General features: G+C 40.8%; 1 protein-coding gene across 4 annotated transcripts in view; it reads right to left on the reverse strand.

Annotated features, from left to right (window-relative positions):
* CTIF (cap binding complex dependent translation initiation factor) overlaps window positions 1–20,323 on the reverse strand; it is a 225,112-nt gene that overhangs the window by 97,941 nt on the left and 106,848 nt on the right. For all 4 annotated transcript variants that reach the window (XR_010090873.1, XM_063453862.1, XM_063453861.1 and 1 more), the window contains exon 7: window positions 17,459–17,535. Coding sequence is in view for 3 of the 4 variants with exons in the window: in XM_063453862.1 (XP_063309932.1) it covers window positions 17,459–17,535 (77 nt within the window). In the remaining variant the exon portion in view is untranslated. The remainder of the gene's footprint in view (window positions 1–17,458; window positions 17,536–20,323) is intronic.

The following is a 20,323-nucleotide window of genomic DNA, read 5'->3' on the forward strand; positions in this document are numbered from 1 at the left end:
TCTAGAGTATGCAGAAGACTTCCAGCGTCCTAGTGACTTGATAACATGTACTGGAATGTTTGCACTGGACGCTGTAGTGGCTGCTCCTATGCGGAAGGAGTGGCCCGAATAGTTAGTTGCTTTTAGGCCTAGTTGTGTAAGTAATGACCTGATGTGGGTCATGAAGGTGGTGGTAGTGAGTAAAGAACCTTGTAGACAGAAAAGTGGTTGAGATGGTGATGCTAGTAAAACCTGGGTATATGTGTCCAGTAATGTGACGGGGCACCACTCGTTGTGGGTAGGATAGTATCTAACCTCTACCGGAGGTGCGTGTTGATTGGATTTGGAGTGATGCAGAGCCAAGATATAGTAATCCATGTGTTTTGTTAAGTGTGAGTGAAGCAGAATGTGAGTGGACTGGGTTGTGTTGATGGCGGTAAATTCTCTTGGTCTTAAAAACCCATAAAAAGCCATATAGATGGCGGTTTTAATAACAAGGTTTGTGTTGTTGGCAAAGGGTTTTAAATCTAGTAGTTTGGATAGATCTTTGAAAATATTGACGTCTATGGGTAGCCTTTGCGCAGTACGTGGGGGTTCGGATCTCTGAATACCCCTAAGGATATTTCTGATCTCGTAGGAGGACATGAAACTTGTGTTGTTTGGTTGTAATGTTAACATGTGATGTTGTATGCCTGTTAGATATAGCTTGATTGTGTTGTATGATAATTTGAGTTTGAGGTGGCAAAAGGAAGCAAAACCCAACAAGGATGTCATAATGAAAGGTTGTGCGATATTGTGTGATGACAGAAATATTTTGAATAGAAGGAAAGCCCTGTCATAGGTCTTCCGGGTATTGGAGGATAGCGCCAATTGTGACAATGTACTGCTATGTTGCATGATAGCGTCTAGTCCATTACTAGTTGTTGGAAAGGTGGAGTGGTCGTGGCTGTGCGTGCAGCTGACGGAAGTATTTGTCGAAAAGCCTGTAAATTGAAACAAGACAAATGGTCAGCAGCCGTGTTGCATACACCTGGGACATGCACACAAACCAAGAAGAAATTGTGACACGCGGCCGGCCAGGTGAGTTTCCTCAAGATCCTCATAATGGTCAGTGATTTGGATCGACCTTTGTTTATGATGTGACATGTTGCTTGGTTGTCTGAGTAGCAACGTACTGACGAACCTGCCCATAGATGCCCCCATGTCACGGCAGCTGCCACAATGGGATATATCTCAAATAGAGCTGAGGTAGTTGAAAAACTCTCCAGGTCCTGAACCTCTGGAGGCTAACTACCCCAAAGCCATTCATTCCCGTAAATTGCTGCATAATCTGTGGTAGACGCCGCGTCTGACCAGATGGTAGGTGAAGAGTCAGACAGTTCAGGGAGGAACATGCTTTTCCCATTCCAGGTGGTTAAAAAGTTTCTCCACATAAGTAGGTCTGCCGTGGCCTGGGTATCCAGGGGTAACCTGTGTGCATCATTGCTAAACAGTGGGAACATGTGTAGGAGTCGTGAGATGAAAGCCCGGCCTTGAGGTATAATGCGCATGGCAAAATTTAGTGACCCAAGTAGAGATTGTAATTCTTTGCGGTTGCAAGTACCGAGGTGTAAGTAAAGGTTGATGTTGGTAAGAATGTTCTCTATCTTGGTGTGTGGCAGGCTGGCTTGCATGTTGGCTGAGTCTAGTATGATTCCTAGGAAAGTGATGACTGTATCTGGTCCTTCGGTTTTGGTGGGGGAAACTGGGACGCCCACCTGTTTAAAAAGACTGATGGTTTCTATGAGGCTACTGGGTGAGGAAATATTCTCTTCGATCAGTAAGAAATCATCCAGGTAGTGTATAACTGTAGGGCATCTGGCTACATTTAACAATAACCAGCATAGTGTTTCGGCGAATACGTCGAAAATGGCCGGACTACTTTTTGAACCAAACGTTAAGCGTGAGAAAAAGTAGTAGTGCCTGGCCCACTTAATGCCATGCAGGTGCCATAGTGTAGGGTGGATAGGCAATAATTTGAAAGCATTTGTTATGTCAGTCTTGCTGAGCCATGCTCCGACCCCTGCCTGCATGATAGCCGTAATGGCGTGATCTATGGTGGAGTATTGAAGAGAAAATTCCTCAGAGGGGATAAGGGAGTTCAGACTTGGTGTGGCAGAGGTGTGAGGTGCAGACAGATCGATGATAAGTCTTTGTTTGTGGGAAGACTTCCCCGTGACAATACCAATGGGATTTGTCCTCCATGTGGTAAAAGGAGAGGACTGAAAGGGTCCTAATAAGAAGCCCTCTGCCACTTCTTTGGCTATAAGTGTGCTAAACGCTGTAGGGTTTTGTTGGGCAGATTGCAAATTAGGGCATTCAAGGATTCCTGTAGGCATGTGTATTAGACCAGTATGGAATCCTTGTGATAGACCAGTGATGATGAAGTCTACCAGGTGTCTAGATGGATGTAGCGACAGTAATGCCGTAAGTACAGAAATATTTATATCTGTTAAGTATTGCTTAGGGTACATTTTATTCGGACACATAGTTTTCGCATGTGCCCTAAAACATTTTGAACATATATGCAATAACCGACATCCGCTGTAATTACATGCACCAACATTAAAATTATTACATATTTGGGATTTCCCCAAAAACTTGATAGGACGTCCCAGTTTATCTTTGGGCGTTTTCTCTGCTGAACCAACGGAACTAGTGCCCTGTGAAGTAGTAGGTTCGTTTGCAGTGGTTGGACAAAAATTGGCCGTATGGGCCATGGAGGAGCAGTATGCACAGGCCGGTGCTCTTAGACCTGCAAAGTGTCTGCAGAAAATGACCGTATCAATCTTACTCCAGTTGGACCTTTTCCCGTACTGAGAGAAGGCGCCAGACACTTTGGCAGAAAAGGATCTATGGTAGTCATAGAAAGCTGACCCACCATATTTGTTGCCCAGGTCCACCAGCCTGTGCATATACAAGTCAAACTCCTCACGTCTGTGGGGATATACTGTACACATCACATCACGATAAATGCCAAAAGCTAAAACAAATTCTGGAATGGTAAGTTTCCTATTTAAACGTGCATCCCTAGCTTTTATCACCACAGAAATATCGTCATAAGCGTATGTTTTATGTTCCATTATATCCTGGGAGGCAATTAGTAGTGAGGCCAGATTGACATCTTTACCTTCCAGGATATCTTTTTTTGAGGTGTTCGGGTATCATGTGGGAAGGGTGAACCTCTTCGTCGTCCGAGGTGATGGCTGGGGAGACTGATTGCAATCCAGCCACTGCCGTGGGGATTGCCGCGGCCGTTCCAGCCATGGTGAGGGCTGTAGTGACCGATTCAAGTGTCTCCAGCCTAGAATAGAGGCCATGAGGGATGTGAGCATGCCATGTATGTCTCCTGGGTTAGACTGGCTAGATCCCTCCCCAGCGTCCCTATTATCGGTTGAGGTGTGCAGTAACTTGTAAAGTTCTGCTTTCCTTGCTGTTGCCGGGAAAGGGATTTGTCGTCTCTTGAGTTCGCTAGTGATGCGAGGGATAGTACACGACCTGAAAGAAGCTGGGCTAGCCATCTCCTCCTCCTGTGATGGGGTATTTGCTCTGGCCGGAGTACTCGGGATGGAGAAATCCTCTACCCCTTCTTGAGACATACTAGATGACAAAATATATGGTTAGCGTGAAAACCCCAGGGGATGTACTGGCAGGCTAATTATGCCGGATAAGGTGAAACATTAATCTTGTTATTTGGTGACAGGTGAGGCCCTGCTAGTTGCCAAGTGGCTGTGAGAGGCTCTATCTATGCGTTGGCGCGAGGGGTTATTGAGGCCGCCCGACGTAGCGGCAGGAGTTCGTAGGCCTCTAGGTGACAATAAAAGAAAAACAGGAGAAGGGAGTGACAGGTGACGCCCTCTCTATAATTTTGCAAGGCGGCTAACTTACGTGTGGCCCGGGGGGCATTACCTCCGAAACGTTGAGGTGGGGTGTTGGCCTCGCGGACCACTAACCGATAGGCAAAAGCCCAGAGGGGAGATACCTATTTGGGCCTATAACCCCTATCATTTGCCAGTACTCTAAGTCCTATGTAGAGATGGAACCGTATGTGATATACGGTGTGAGCAGGCTTAACGTACCTGGTAGTATGTAAGTGTTTGATAAGCGACAGGTATAGAAAAACCTGGAAAACCTAGAGGTGGAAACAAGATATGCAAAGCGTGAGATTTGGATCCTTTGATACCAATGTAGACTAAGAAACTGTAGTGAGTTTATATATACATATGTAAGGGAAATGTTCATGAATGGTAGTTACCTAACTGGTCATGTTATGTGGTAAGGTCTGATAGTGGGTATTTGGTTTGTGTAATTTGTCTCTATGGCGACAAGAGTAATGAGTATGCTTGCTAGTGTTTGTAGTCTAATATGGTGTAGTATTGTGACCATATAGTTTAACTTAGGGCGTGAAATATAAATTCTAAAGAAGTATGTAAGAAGAAAGTAATCATTTTAATTTTTATTATTAAATACAGAAAAATGACGTATGAGTGGTTGAATCAAGGCGTGTGATTCAACCCGAAAGTTCATGAGATTATTATCTTGTGTATGTAATTTTTGAGTACATAAAGAAAAAGTCAGCATATGTACGTGCCATGCAAGGAAAAGTGTACATGGTGTGTTTAAACAGAACAAACCCCTTTTTTTTTTTTTAAGTGCTGATGGGAGGTACACAAAAATAATGTAAAGTTTGTTCAGGCAAAACTCCGTATATGTATACCAGGACTAATATATCCCAATCTAATAATACATGGAGCCCTAACCTAAGTACAATTTATGTGAAACATGAAATAAGAAGGATTTGCTATGATCATCATATGTATATAAAATACAGTCTATGGCACTCAATGAAAACTATAATATGCTTATTAACCAGGATAATCTTAATTGGCCAGGTACTGAAATCTTATAATATGATAAATAGCAACAAACTGTGGATACTGATATGAAGGAGGGAGAAAGGAAAAGCATAAGATTGCTACATACTCAGTACATAGGTTTCTGGAAACCAGAGGGTTAATTCGCCTGAGACTTGGCCGTAAAGCGTGTGGCCGTAAAGTAAGGCTGTATAACCGGGTTTTTGTGCGTGGCTGGCCGTGGAAAGACCTGTAAGGAGTTCCTGGACACAGCTAACACCGATGAGAAACGCGGAGTTTCCCGAAAGCAAGATGGCGCCGTCCGTGAACCAGAAGTGGATTCAGGATGCAGCGCTGACCTCGAACGGTATGGAGCCAGGTAAGGGGTGTCCCTTAAGTAAGTAGAAGGTGAGTCATACGCCCCTCCCACAATTACAGGCCAAAAGGCCTTAATACACATATATATATATATATATATATATATATATATATATATATATATATATATATATATAATGTTAATCCAAGGTGTCTGCACTCCAGGTATAGTGACTATGGTGCCCGGTGCAAATCCAGCAAAAATCATAGGTATCCAGAAAACGGAATGCACTCCAGGGTCTTTGTAAAATAAAATATAACTTAATTCATATTCAAAATAAAAATAAAATTAACATTAACGTTTCGGCTCACATCTGGAGCCTTCTTCAAAATATATATTTGCCATATTTTATTTTACAAAGACCCTGGAGTGCATTCCGTTTTATGGATATGGATATGTGTATATATATATATATATATATATATATATATATATATTTCCTCACCTCTCCCGGGTGGTATGTTTATTCCTCATTCTCGGATCCTCTACTAGAGGCCTGGGAGTTTGAGGGTTCTGCGCAGTATCTTAGCTGTTCCTAGAACTGCACTCTTCCGGACAGCGATCTCATATGTCCCACCTGAATTCTGTTTAAGCCACTCCCCCCAATTGGGAGTCACAGCCCCGAGTGCTCCTATCACAACTGGGACTACTACTGCCTTCACTTTCCACATCCTTTCTAGTTCTTCTTTCAGACCTTGGTATTTGTCCACCTTCTCATGTTCCTTCTTCCTAATGTTATAGTCACTGGGTATTGCCACATCCACCATGACTGCCGTCTTTCGTTCCTTGTCTACTACCACGATGTCTGGTTGGTTGGCCAGCACTTGTCTTTCTGGATCTTGAAGTCCCACAGAATCTTAGCCCTGTCATTCTCAACTACCCTTGGTGGTATCTCCCATCTGGACTTAGGCAGGTCCAATACATATTCTGTGCAGATGTTTTGGTACACAATCCCAGCAACTTGGTTGTGTCTCTCCACGTACGTTGTTCCTGCTAACATCTGGCATCCAACTACTAGGTGCTGGACTGTCTCAGAGGCCTCTTTGCACAGTCTGCACCTGGGGTGCTTGCCTGGTGTGGTAGACTCCATTGATTGATCTGGTGCTGAGTGCCTCAGTCCTGTCTTTCAATCCTGCCTTTTCCAACCACTGGTAGGATTTTGTCATGTGAGCCACGTCCACTATATGCCGGTGGTACACCCCATGGTTTGTCTTGCCAAGGAACCTCCTCTTTTTCTGCATCCCCGATCTGTGGAAGTCTCAGGCATTCTCTTAGCAGTTCATCTTTGGGAGCCATCCTCGTGATGTACTTGTGGATGCTCTGTGTTTCATCCAGGACTGTGGCCTTGACACTCATCAGGCCCCGACCTCCTTCCTTCCAGCAGGTGTACAGTCTCTGGGTGCTGGCTTTCAAGTGGAATCCTCCATTCATAGTGAGATGTTTCCTGGTCTTGACATCCATGGTGACTAGTTCTTCTCTTGGCCAGGTTATAATTCCAGCTGGGTACCTGATGGAACACGTAGGGCATATGTGTTGATGGTTTGGATCTTGTTCTTGCCATTGAGCTGGGACTTCAGGACCTGTCTGACTCTTTGGAGGTACTTGGATGTTGTCATCCTTGCCTCTTTCTCATGGTTGCCATTCATTTGTGGTACATCCAGGTACTTGTAGCTGTTCTCTACATCTTCTATTTGGCCTTCTGGAACTTCAACTCCTTCTGTCCTGATCCTCTTCCCTCTTTTTGCTATCATCCGCCCGCACTTCTCTAGTCCGAACGACATTCTGATGTCCTTGCTTTATATCCTAGTTAGGTGGATCAGTGAGTCAATGTCTTGCTCATTCTTGTCATACAGCTTGATTTCATCTATGTAGAGTAGGTGGCTGATGGTGGCTCCACTCTTGAACCTGTATCTGTATCCACACACACACACACACACACACACATATATATACATATATATATATATACACACACACACACATTATATATATATACACACACACACACACACGTATATATACACACTAATTGAAACATTGCATAATATATTATGATTATGTTTTCCTATATTCCTACAATACAGAACGTTTTTATCCTTCTCTGTTAAGACATTAAAGAATAAATTGCTAACAAGCTACTCAAATGGTCACATTTTGTTAAAGTGAAGCTTCCTGCTCTGTTTCTGTAAGGAGTACATTTATGTGTAAATCAAACGAAGTCTCTGTGGGATATCATGAGAAATGCAGAACACATGTGAGCCTAAGCTAGCTGGTGGCCTATTTTTTTTTCTTTTTTAGTGAAGTATTTTTCTAATACAAAAAAAGTAATCTGTTCTCAATGCCATTCTTTGCAGAGCTATGTATAAAAGTGGAGGCCAGTAAACGAAGACTGTTCAAATTTAAAGTTGAAAAATTCTCCAAAAATACAGAACAACAAACGCATTTTAGATGAAGTTCCCTTCCTCTTCTCGTTATAACTAAAGCCAGATGGGGATATTCTCTTACAAGTCCCACCCAGCAACTCATTTAAGGCTTGTAGGAGACATGATCATTTAATAATTTCTGTCACTCTGGCACTGAAATCTTTGTAATTATAGTGTTAACAAGAAAGATATGGCGTTTTTGTCTAATTATCACCTAAGACATCCGGGTTGTTGTGAGGTCAGAGGCAAAAAGAACAAAAGGTTACTGAATGGCTTTTTATCGGAAGTTGATAAATGGTTATGGGTCAATAGTCTCTCTAATCCTTTGACTTTAATGATGACCACTGGCAAAACAGATAAAGGGTGGCTAAGAGAGACAGCCCAACTCCTCAGCTGTTCCTAGATTGTAAGAATTGGATTTTAATTTTACCATAGCTGGATCACGAGAGGTGGTATACTTTATGCTGTGTTCCTCTGCTTATTTTTGATAGGTCCCTCAAATACTTGATTCGACCATCTCTGTACCACTGTATGGGTCAACCCATAAGCTGATAGAGGAATCTCCGCATCTATCTCAGGATCTGTTTTACTCAGCATGTGCTTTAGCAATACAGATTTATCAAAGCTCCAAAATTCCCAGATATATTTTGAAGCCTACATTTAGAAATACATTAATTTCAAACTAGTGCCAGCTTTATTTTGGTTCCTTAAGTTTTTGCTAAAGAGTTTGCAACAAATATGACTGTAGAAACACTTGTCAAAAGGTATAAATGAGGACTACGAAAAAAAAAAAAAAACTAAAGAAGTATTTACATTTAATTTGCTGCCGGATGACATATACATGTATATCCAGTAGACAGCCTTGGGAACAAATGTAAAAATAATGGATTAAAACCGTTAAACACTCATGTAAAGCAGGAAATGAAGATAAGCAGGCAATTTGATTGCTTACATAAGAGAGTGACAGAAGAATGATAAAAGCAATGTAAGATTGTCGCAAACACGTCATCAGGTTAACTAAAACTGATAAATAATAAAATTATAATAATAATAATGAAACACTGGGCTGGAGGAGGAAGAGAGTACGTCGACTCCAAAATGAGAGATAGAAAATTGTATCTTTTGTGGGGGAGATCAGCAAGTTAATCCATAAGGAAGAGCACCAATATTGCGAAGTGTGTTTATTTTTGAGCGGACGCCAGGGATAAGCTATGGTAGATCACTTACAACAATTGCGCATTCTAAATACTTGGCAACTTAGGAGATAAGTCAAAAGGAGACTAGACGAGATTACAATAAAGTAACTGGTGCAGATAGTGTTTACCCAAGGGTCCTTCAGGAAATAAATAACTGCCAGACCTTACTTTTTAAGGCCACAATTTCCTCTGGCACAGGGCCATGGGATTTATGGAGAACTAGCGCAGTGCTATTTTCTACAGAGGTAATAACATTTTAGACCATTTTAAGGGGATCCTTTGTGTATTGCGATTTAGCAAAATGATGGTCATGTTTGGCACTGTAGATGTTTGTGCACTACATTACCTATTAAGTTATGCACACATTTGCAGAACCAAAAATAAGCCTTGGTGGTTTAATTTTATGTGTGGACTAGTAGCTCAACAACTGTAACCATTTACATCTGTTGGATAGCACGTCTGGCTGTATATACTTTAGGCATGTTTTTTTGTAAGATTCCACATACAATATGTCATCAGCAGAGTTGTTTGTATGCAAACAGACAATGTGCCCAGGGCACAAAAAAAAGGGACCATAATTGTTTGGGGAGAATTACTACTTATGCAGTCTGAAAAGAGAGGAAGAAAAATGGGGTATGTAAAGTGATCCTTGCTGCTGCTGGCTCTGCCCCTGATCTGCCTGCTTGGCTTACATCATTAGTGTACAAGATTACAATGTTGATATGAGCCAATCACAATGTTTTCCCACAGGAAAGCATTGGATTTGCTGAGATTGTCAATGTGGCAGATCAGGGGCAGAGCAAGCACAAGCCAAACAGCCCTGGCCATCATAAAGATGCATTAAATCAATACAGCTCTATGGGGGAAATTCAGTGTCTCCATGCAGAGGAAGGAGACACTGATGCCAGTGCTGCACACTGTGCAACATTGCCCTAGGAAGCACCTCAAGTAGCCACCTGAAAAGTGGTCAGTGGAGATATCCCTAGGCTGTAATGCAAACACTGCTTTTTCTCTGAAACAACAATGTTTACTGCAAAACGCCTGAAGGGGCTTTTTATACTCCTGAGAACAAATATAATCAGCTGTAGTTGTTCTGCCGACTATAGTGTCCCTTTAAAATGTGCAATTAACTAGGTAGATTTATATCAATTAATCTTATGGTAAAATACCCTAATATTCAAAGGTCTCAATGAAAATAAGCAGTTCCTTTAGGAGGTACTAAAGCGTAAAAGTTGCTACAGTATATGCAGTGATTTTATTAATAAAAAATGGATTTGACGGTTATTTGTATAGAAGGGAAGGCTAACAGAATATATATTAAACACAGAAGCTCACCCCGTGAGTAATCAAATTGCCATTTTGGAATTTGGGATGAAAACTGAACGTTAGATTGCTTAAAAGAATGTTCACAAGATTCCTTTGGAGTAAGGTCACATACTATTAAGTAATTCTAAAATATTTTTTTTAAAGCCAAAATATATTGGCAAGGGCTAACAAAAATAAAAAAGATCCAAGGTCAAAGTAGACTGAAATCATATTGAATTAGAACTAATATGAAGTATAAACATGTTTTTCAAACTAAAACAACAAGCAAACAAGATGTCTGCCTCTATATATGGGTTTGGAAAAAGGAAAAATGTTTTCAAATTATACACTTCATGAGTAACAAATTACATTTGCTTCCAGCCTTCGCCATGTTACAGCATTGTGCCATCAGCCAGTCCAATGTAAACGTTACATTAGAATGTTGGCACAAAGGGCAATAATAATACTAAAATAAAATGAAACAAGGTGTAGTTATAGGCAGAAACTTTGTGTAACAATAGATCTCACCATTAGGAAGTTCTGTCTGCGAGAACATATTTTCCCACGTTTCTATGTTTTTGACATTCCCATTAAGCCATTTTTATTCTAAGGACGTGTCCGCATTCTTCATTTCCCCATACATAATAACATGCTTCCGTACAAATTATGGGGAAGGCAACACACCTACTGAAGTTTACCAAATGAGACAAAAATAAGAGGAAATGCTCCTCAATCATATAAGAGGGTTAAAAATAAATTTTAACTATATAAAGCATGTATGTCACTGTATTCTACTTATATATCCAGTAGTATTGGTCTCGTTTTTTAAACAATAACTAATCCCTCTCTAAGGCCAAAACTTGCTAGAATGTGATGGGGCATCATTTTGGCCTATTTAATGTGAGGTGAATTCCCCTGGATTAGGGACCCAAAATTACACGTAGGCGTGTGCTTAAAATAATCAATGATGGGAAGTTGTTGGCAGTCAAGTCATTTTTCGAATTATGAGCAACATGAAGCTCGACAAGGCACATAACCTGTGTTGTGCACAGATGTTACAAAATTGCCTGTTATAATACAGAAGTTAAAGTGAACCTGTTATTGAAATGTAAAATTTATTAACACCTTTTCCTTTACAAATGCCAAAAAAAAATGTGTTTTTCTTTCCACTGACCTTCGCATGCTCAACTCTCTCTAACCATTCAAGTGCGGCCATAAGTGTGCTGGGTTGGTTTTTAACACACTCTTTAGAAAATGTTTAAATTATGTTGATAACAAAGAAGTCTATCTACATAACAATTTTCAAGATACTCCATGTCTGTTGGGTTTTATTAAGGCTTGTTCAGTGGCAGCTTGATTCTTGATTCATAGGTTCATGAAAAGATTAGTCTTAGTAACAGAAATAATGCACCGACCATCTACAGCATTATTTAAATAGCAGACGGTTCATGCATTGACTGGCTGAAGATGTACTTTTTTGGAGAACTGAGTGTCATATACAAGTTCTCAGATTAGGCGTTCTGACTCCACCGCAGCAAATTAAGAATAGGCCAGTCTAAACTAAGGCAGCACACAAGAGAAGGCGTATACACACTGTCAGCAGCACAGAAGTGTATCCGCATTTGGATACACATCAGATAGAAAGTTTAATATTGTAGAAACTACTTATAAAGAAGTATCTTTTCACAATTGACCTAAAATGCACTGATAATATCCTACTCCATTCCTTTTTTAAGGGGAGATAAGTGATTCCACAACTGGGAACTGCTTTTATGCCAAAGGATCTGGATTTAATTTTTGCATATGAAACTTTGGATAAATTGAAATACATTAATGTATGTTGATAGCATTTTCTCACAGTGTATTAGTTTGTTTTTATTTAATAGTGCGGTCCTCTTCACCCTAGTTTCCATCCACATCAATTTATCTGTCAATTAGTTGCAGTTTACGAACTCTTTGAAACTGATCATATAATAAGGGGAATACATGTTAATTGATGCCCTAAACACAGCTGGAATGAGAATTGTAAGGACATTATCTGTTGCCCTTTGATTGGCTGCAGCAGAACAACCTGCTACCTCCAGCTGCAATTTGCCTGCTACAAGGTATGCACACGATGCATTCACTACTATCGCACTAACTCGTTCCATGGCACACAGCATAATTTAATGAAGGAAATGAAAAACAGAGTTTTCCATGGGTTTAAGCATATAATTCCCATAAATCTTTCCACAAAGCTGCACAGAGGGGGATGCATGGCTGTATGCATGACAACCCAAATTGTACACGATGGACATAATATGTGTGGAATGCAATTCCCGCCGTTTATAATAAGCCAAGCGAAGGAAGAAAAACAGCAACGTCTAAATTAATTAAATACCCTTTAGGACCATACTGTAAGATCAGGAGTCAAGAGGAGAGGCTTACGTTGATGAAAACAAAGTGGGAGTCTGACACGAAGGGATAACCAAGTCCTTTCCCCTGGATAAGGAAATGTCACAATCCCTTTATTATTGTATTTCATACAGAGTCTTTCTATTAGTTACGGTACAAAGGGCTCCACTATAAGCACAGCTTTGTTACTGCAAGACTACTGTCAGCTGAAACTAAGGAAGTCTGCACACGTTAACACCAATCATTGTCGTATTTTCGAAATATCCTAAACTATCCACAATATAATGATCGCAATTCAAGAAATGCATGCATAGCGCACACAAAAAAGGCCATACTCTGCTACCATTGTCTAAATCAGCAGGATCCCATGGATATCCTGCCATTTGCTATTGGACTATAATGTAACCAACAGAAAGCTTGGAATTTGGGGATTCCTGGTCACACCACCAGACTGAAGGTATATAATAGAAATAAAAATAGAAAAAAGTTGATAAAATACATTTGTAATAACTGAGACTGACTGAGCCTGACTGAGCCCAACAGAGAGATAGCATCTATAAGAGACATCAGCATGTATTAAAACCATATTAGATTAAAGAAAAAAAAGAAAAAAAAAAGATTATTTCAAAGGAAATTATTTCTTTAGAATCCTATGGTGCACAGGTAGTGATGTCATGAATGAAATTATTACGGAGTAATGCAGATTAATGCGCAGTATTATCTGTGTTGTCTGGTGGACCCAACCACATATCCAGGTCTGCCTCATATTAGTGCCATTTACATTCCCAAGAGCCAATTTCCAACATTCTAAAGAAAGCAGTTGAAATTGTTGAAGCCCAGGACTATAACTCAATCTTGCTGCAGCAACAGAACATGTATGTCCTACTCCTACTGCTGCAATTACAATAATATTGTCATCATGGTCCTCAACATCTACAATACGCAATACATTAACAGCTACCCAATACTGTTACTAAAGCATAGATAACACTATAGTTTTAGGAGTACAAACATGTTGTCCTAACACTGTTCTAGCCTGTGAGGGTTTGAAAGGGGATATTTACTTATCTTTCAGCCGTCGCTGTGCGGGTCTCTCTCCGGCCGCACTGCCTCTATGACGGAGATAATCAGTGTAGATGATCACAGTCAATCCAATGTATCCCCGTAGAGAAACATTGGGAGGTTAGTGCAAATAAAATTATCTCTATGAGACTATATGGTTGAATAGTCAAGTTACGGTTAATAGTCAAAACTTACGGTTTTAAAATCACTAGCCGTGCCGAGACCGGGCTGCGAGGACACCGGAAGGGGCCGTGGGTTAACAAACGGTTGGGAAAGCGGTCAGGTAAGCGTAGAACTGGAGTCAGGACCACGAGGGACAACAGGTAAGAGAAACAAGATGGCGGACTGAACCGGAAGTAATCCTCTCAGACTCGCAAGACCCCCCCACAACTACAGGCCAAGGCCTCAAAATATATACATACACATAAAAATCATAATTTGCCAAAGAGTGTTTAAAATACATTTCCAAAGAAAAAAATGAAACCCTTTACATATAAAAAAAAATAAATTATAATTAAAATGATCCACGCGAGCCCTTTGAAGACTTTCCTCAGACTTTGCCTATATGATAGGTAATGCCTTCAGAAAGGCTTTTCCATTCTTTGAATGCTCAGTCTGAGCACCGTAATTGGTTGGCTTCGAAGCTAATCGATCACAACATACTGACAGAATAGTCAGAATTCTCACCACTTATGGGAAGGAGACTGGGCTTTTTTTTTTTTTTTTATTCTTTATTTTTGTTGTGCACAATAGTAACATACCGCTCTGGTGCGCCACAACAGCGACATCAGGATAAGTTTAGAAAACATTTGCTATACAGGTTGTGACATATGTTAGTCAGGCACATTTTTAAGTTATTAGGATTAGTATTTCAACAGTGTAGATTCTCGCTTGAGTAATTATAAAACATCATTAATTAAACTCTGTGTGTCAGGTGATGTGGACTAAGGTTAGGTAAGCATACAGATACTGAACCTGACTCGATTTGCTAGTCAATGCCATATTTTCTTTAGATATTGCTTTAAAAAAAAAAATCGCTAGACACAAGAAATGAACAAAGAAAGTCCACTGAGAACAGATAGCTATTACCCTCCACCCTGACCAGCTATGCTAAACAGAGTAAAAAATTAACTAAATGAGCTGAGAGTGCTACAGTGCTATGGCTAAATAAATTGACGCTTGGACTCTCTGTCAATCATTCATCTTAGCTAGTCTGCTTCAGGCATATGCAGGCAATTGAGGATCATAAGGGTTTAGTATCTATGTTCTCAGTAAATACTTGGTGCTTATTGTCCACACAGCGGTAGTTGAGAAGGGGCTCCCAGGGTGCTGGAGCGGTGTGCCCGCTGTTAGACATGAATGTGAGTGCTTCAGCCTATGCCCATAGGAGGGAAGTCTCTCTTGGTGTCTTGATGTGCCCTGTCTTTGGTGCTTCTGTGTTGGGAGTCTGCTCTTGTAGTGACCTGTAGGATGTGCAGCCGCTTGATTGCTTGGTGTGCAGCGCTGGTTATGATGAGTTGGGTCGTGCTGCGCTTGATGCATAGTTTCAGGTGAGATGGGGTGCTTGCGTGATATGCTTGGTAGGCTATTCCACTTATGTGCATTTGGGAGTGGGAGTATCGTGGTACCTTTTCCCGCCGTGGGGATCGCAGATATCTACGTCGCCGGATGGCTGTCCTGGGAGCTTGAGGCAGGTATCTGTAGTAGCGGCGTCTCGTTGTGGGTCGGACCCATGATGCTACAGTTTTCACCGCCATCTGGAGAGTCACTCCGCGGCTGTGCAGTGTGGCCCAAAAGCTTGCGCAGATCTGGTCTAAGGCCCCCAGGAGGTATGTGGGTGGCTGGGCGCAGGTACTCTGCTCGTTAGGCCCGCGCTGGGCGGCCATTTTGGTTGTGTCTTGGTAGTTTGGTGCCCTTGCCTGCTGTGTGGTCTGTTCAGCTGCCCTCTGTGCCAGTCAGATTGTCCAGTGTGGACCGGGATGTCCCCCACCGGTCCGGGGGTGGGAAAGGGTTGGGAGATGTGAGGTCTCTAAGGGTTCCGGTGTCGGGGAGAGCGGCCGCCTCTCCCCGGCCCTAATCCCAGTAGGCCGCACTTGGATTCCCGCTCTCGTAGCTCCGACAGGCTCCGGGGTGGTCTCGATCGGGTCCGTGGGACACCCCCGACGTGGGTGGTGTACCCTCGGTGGTCTTCTGGCAGATTTGCCGTCGCTTTTACCCCGGTTTCTGCCCGCCAGGCAGGAGCTTGTGCTTTGCGTGTCCGCACGGCTTGGCGGTCAGGCTCCGCCCCTTGGAGACTGGGCCTTTTAATGGAGCCATACATGTGAATAAAGGGTTAATTTCTGATGGGACTAATTGATGATAATTTCAACACTTCAATAGACAGTGAACTTCCGATATCCACTAGATGAGAGTGACAGGAGTTGATAACAGCTTGCTTAATCATTGCCTCGGTGTTTTTTTTTTTTTTTTTACCAACAGCGAAGAAAAAAGGAGAAAGAAGAAAGCAAACAATGACAGAAGCTATATATTTGGAGCAGAGTGTGCCCACCACATAAACCTGTTTTGTATCAGTTTCACGCATCTGCTTCATGTTTTTGTTCAGTGTCCAAATCATGTGTGGAAAAAAATGACTTTAAATGAACAGCCTTTAATCATGCAAAGGAATAAAACAAGTTACAAGTTAAAAATTTGACATATAAAGAAAGAAAATTTCCTCTTTTTTTATGGGAAGATTGCAAATCGCGTATAATGGAGAACATATGTGCTGCCTTATATGGAGACACCAGCTGACAGGCACGTTTGCGCTGAGTGACATTGCACGGCACACGGTAGGAGCTCTTATACATGGAGAATTGACAAAAGGTAAAAACAAAATAAGTAAAGTAGAAATGGTTCACAGGCTTCAGGAATTGTACATAGGGCTAAGGAAGACTCAAGCACTGATCTCGGTTTAATATGCACAGAGTTGACATAGTGTAATGTTCTAAGACATTTTTAATAAAATACTTTGTATTTACATCACCGGTCTCTACTCAAAATAATTGTATCCCAGCCTTAAAATGACTGCTGCCTCCTTTTTTTTGTTTCGGATTCTGCGTCTTTTTGAATTACACACAATTGCGGATGTGGCTACTATAGTCCAGGGGTAGGCAACGTTCGGCACACTACATCTCCCTTAATGCAGCCATAATGCTGGCAAAGCATCATGGGAGAAGTAGTCCACCCTGCTATATAATATGGTACGGCATTTGTTGAATGACATAAGATCACATAAAATAATTTTTCTTTGTTGGATATTATTTGCTGAAAATAATGTCAATGACTGCAGATGAGGACTATGGTTTGCTGCAAGGCCTGGGGAGAGCCAAAGGCTGGACTGTCACTGGAAGTAGCATACGTCCCTAAAAGTAAACTTGTGGCTCCATAGCCTCTTCATATCACTGATGTGGTTCTGGTATTTGAAGTCAACTGACACTTTCACTGTTCATTATCAAACAATTCTCCAACAGTTTCACACAAAGTTCCCTGTGGATCCCCGCTAATGGCCACAGCTATTGGAGTTACACTCCATATTAGACATATCAATTCATATCAGCAATGGGCAGCAGTAATAGCCTGGGAGCACTGAAAGAGCCTGCTCTCACATTTGCCTGAGCAAAAGAGACGCGCTGCCATACAGTTCCCCCTTCATTCACCATCAAATTGATCTGAAATAGTTGGATAGAGAACCGTGGAGTGATTCCAGGTACTATAAACACTTTAAGGAGTTGAAGTGGTTATGGAGCCCAGTGTTTTTTTTTTTTTTTGATAAAAGATTGTGTCTCATACCTGCGGTCGTTTCTTTTTCTTCGAAATAGTTTTTTGGTGTGTGCTATCTCTGCTTCGTGAGGAGCTGGATGATATCCCTGGTGGGGAGAAAAATGCAATTAATGAATAATGTTGAAATGCCTCTGGAAAGCATATTACGGGTTACGAGTAATAACCAATTCTGGGACAAAGTTCTAAAAGTGGCGTAGTCAGTTGGAACGTCTTTCTACGATGGTTAAACCAACCTTTAGAACTCTGCCCCAGAATTGCACTTTATAATAAGATCTATCATGCCTTACGGCTTACGGCACAGTTGCCTCATCTTACAAATAGTCATTGACAATCATATAATTGATACCTAAGCTCTGCCAGATCTCAGTCCTGACCAATTTATCTAGTTGTCACACAAAACTGCAATTTGACATATGCAAACAGATGAGGTTATAGCCATACTGAGAAGGCATCTGGAAATGTGTTGGACAAAAAATAAAAATAAAACGTTAAGGGCCAATGACTATGTTCGTCATCATCACAACTTGGTCCCGTCTACACCAGCAGGAAATGAATTGCATATTCACCATCATCAGTCCTATACAGCGTGGGCTAATGCTAAGCGTGATATTAAGGTAAGCTATTCTTTGGTATAGCAGGATTTCTGACGACTAGAAGATTGTTATGACAACACATGCGAAAGCACAGTAAAAATTCCAATTTGCATATCAAGACTTCAGAGTGTTTGTAACACACAGATCTTGTCGCATATCCTTTAGAGTGGATCACCTAGACAACACACTCTACAGGGTCACTGGTTAGCGGAATCTCAATGTATTAGTGCACAACAACAGCCGGATGCCATTACATCTTTAGAATAATCAACATTGGACTGGACTGTACATTAGGGATTAATAGCGTATTAAACAATACTTTCAATATATTGCTGAGCACAAAGGGGTAGGAAAAATGAGCTTTCAGTAGTTAAATTTAAATCTATAGCAAATATTTAAAAATAAAGATTTGTTTTGAAAAAGAAAAAGTTAAAGCATGTGGGTATTTAAATACTTGATTCATTAATGTAAGGATGTCCTAGATGACAAGCAGACTACAAGGGCATTTTTTCATTTTTAATTTTATTTACCTGTAACATTTTATACATTCAAACAAAACCAAAAGGAAGGTTATAGGTTTTTTTTCTTGATGCTATGACAAATGTTTTAACCAATCAGTGTCCTATGACTACAGGCTAAAATTCGTGTTCTCCTCGAAGGCCAGGGGTTACTTTGAAATTCAGCACATATGGATATTAACCGCTCTGCAGCCAGAGGTGTAACTCCACCAGCAGCAGTGTTATCATTAGCTAGTCCGGAAATAGAGTGTTAATTCCGTGCAAAATTCTCTTCTGACACGATCACACACAGCAAGCTGGTTCCGAGTAGCCAATGGGGGCATACCTCCTCCCTCCCCCCCATCCATGCCACCCCTGTCCTTCCCAACAACCACAGTGAGGGGGCGTGATGTAAGTAGAGGAAGATCGGGCTGAAGGAGAACTGGTAAATTTCAGCTGTTACATTTTTGTTGGGTGACAAAGTAACTCTAGACCTGCTAGTTTATTCTAACACAAATGGTGTTTTATGAACACTGTAGGCAAAATAACCTTTATAACAAAGGGTAGTGGTTATGCTGCCAAAAGTCTTGGTTTCTTGTGAAATTGGGAGTAGTTTGGCAAAAACAGGGGCTCCTCCCCAACACTCAGAGACCGCACTTTCTTCAGCCAACTTGACAATGTAGAATTTTACACTCCTAATATCAAATCAGTCTCAACCTATTACTACCAAGTATTGATACCAGGAAACTATAGTGTAAAATATGTACATTGAGCATATTTAGTTTTGCATTCCATCTGTTGAATAGAACTCTTTTATAACTCATTCACACACAGCAAGACCTACTTCATTTTAATTTCCCGAGCGCTAAAACGTAATTATTTTGAGTGTGTACTTTATAATATTCAGGAATAGCTCATGTATTAAAACAAACACAATAACTTCAGTATTTTATCTGAATATGACACATTAGAAAAGAAAGAAAAATCCAACCATTTATAAACCAAATTAGGAAAATATTTTTATTATGCGGAAAGTGATTTAAAAGTTTTTTTTACTACAGTGTGCATTTCTACTTAAAATAAAGTTAGCCTTTAACCTGTTGACCTAACACTTTTTACCAAAACAGTCTCCCTCTTCATCCGCTCTTCCTAACAAAACAAAGCAAAAAAAAAAAAATTATAATCGCAAAGCAATTGTACCTCAAACTCGAACATTAAAAGTTCATATGCTGATATGAAATGGGCTGTCAAAAAACAAAGGCAAGGCTTTCAACATTTAAAAGTCTGCTTTTATTTACAACAAAAACTTTGGACGGGATACAAAAACAGCTCATTAAAAAGCTTTGGTTCAACATGCAAAGACTGGATCCTAAAAGCATTGCTTGTACATAAATACTCCTTTGATAAGTATTTCCTACGCTCGTTTTTTTTTTTTTTTTTAAACTTAAGATGTCCCTTTGACCATTTTGGAAAATCAGTCTGTTTACAAGTGAGGGTGTTTACTATAACGGTGGAAAAGTATTCCAAGTTAAACAAGATAAAAAAATCAAGAAATGATCAAGAGTGTCTCCCACTGATTCAGTAATACCGCACACTGTTATTTTACAATGTAACAAAACACGTACCTATGTAACGCTATACAGTATCATATGAATGGCAGAATGATAAGTAAAAGGGACACTCAAAGGACCATAATATCTTATACTCCTCATATAGGTTATAACGTGAAGAGTCCCCCCCCCCCCTATATCCGTGCTCCCAGTGCCATCTTGCTTACAAATGCA

Source organism: Pelobates fuscus, chromosome 5, assembly GCF_036172605.1.
Source record: "Pelobates fuscus isolate aPelFus1 chromosome 5, aPelFus1.pri, whole genome shotgun sequence".
Lineage (NCBI taxonomy): Eukaryota > Metazoa > Chordata > Amphibia > Anura > Pelobatidae > Pelobates > Pelobates fuscus.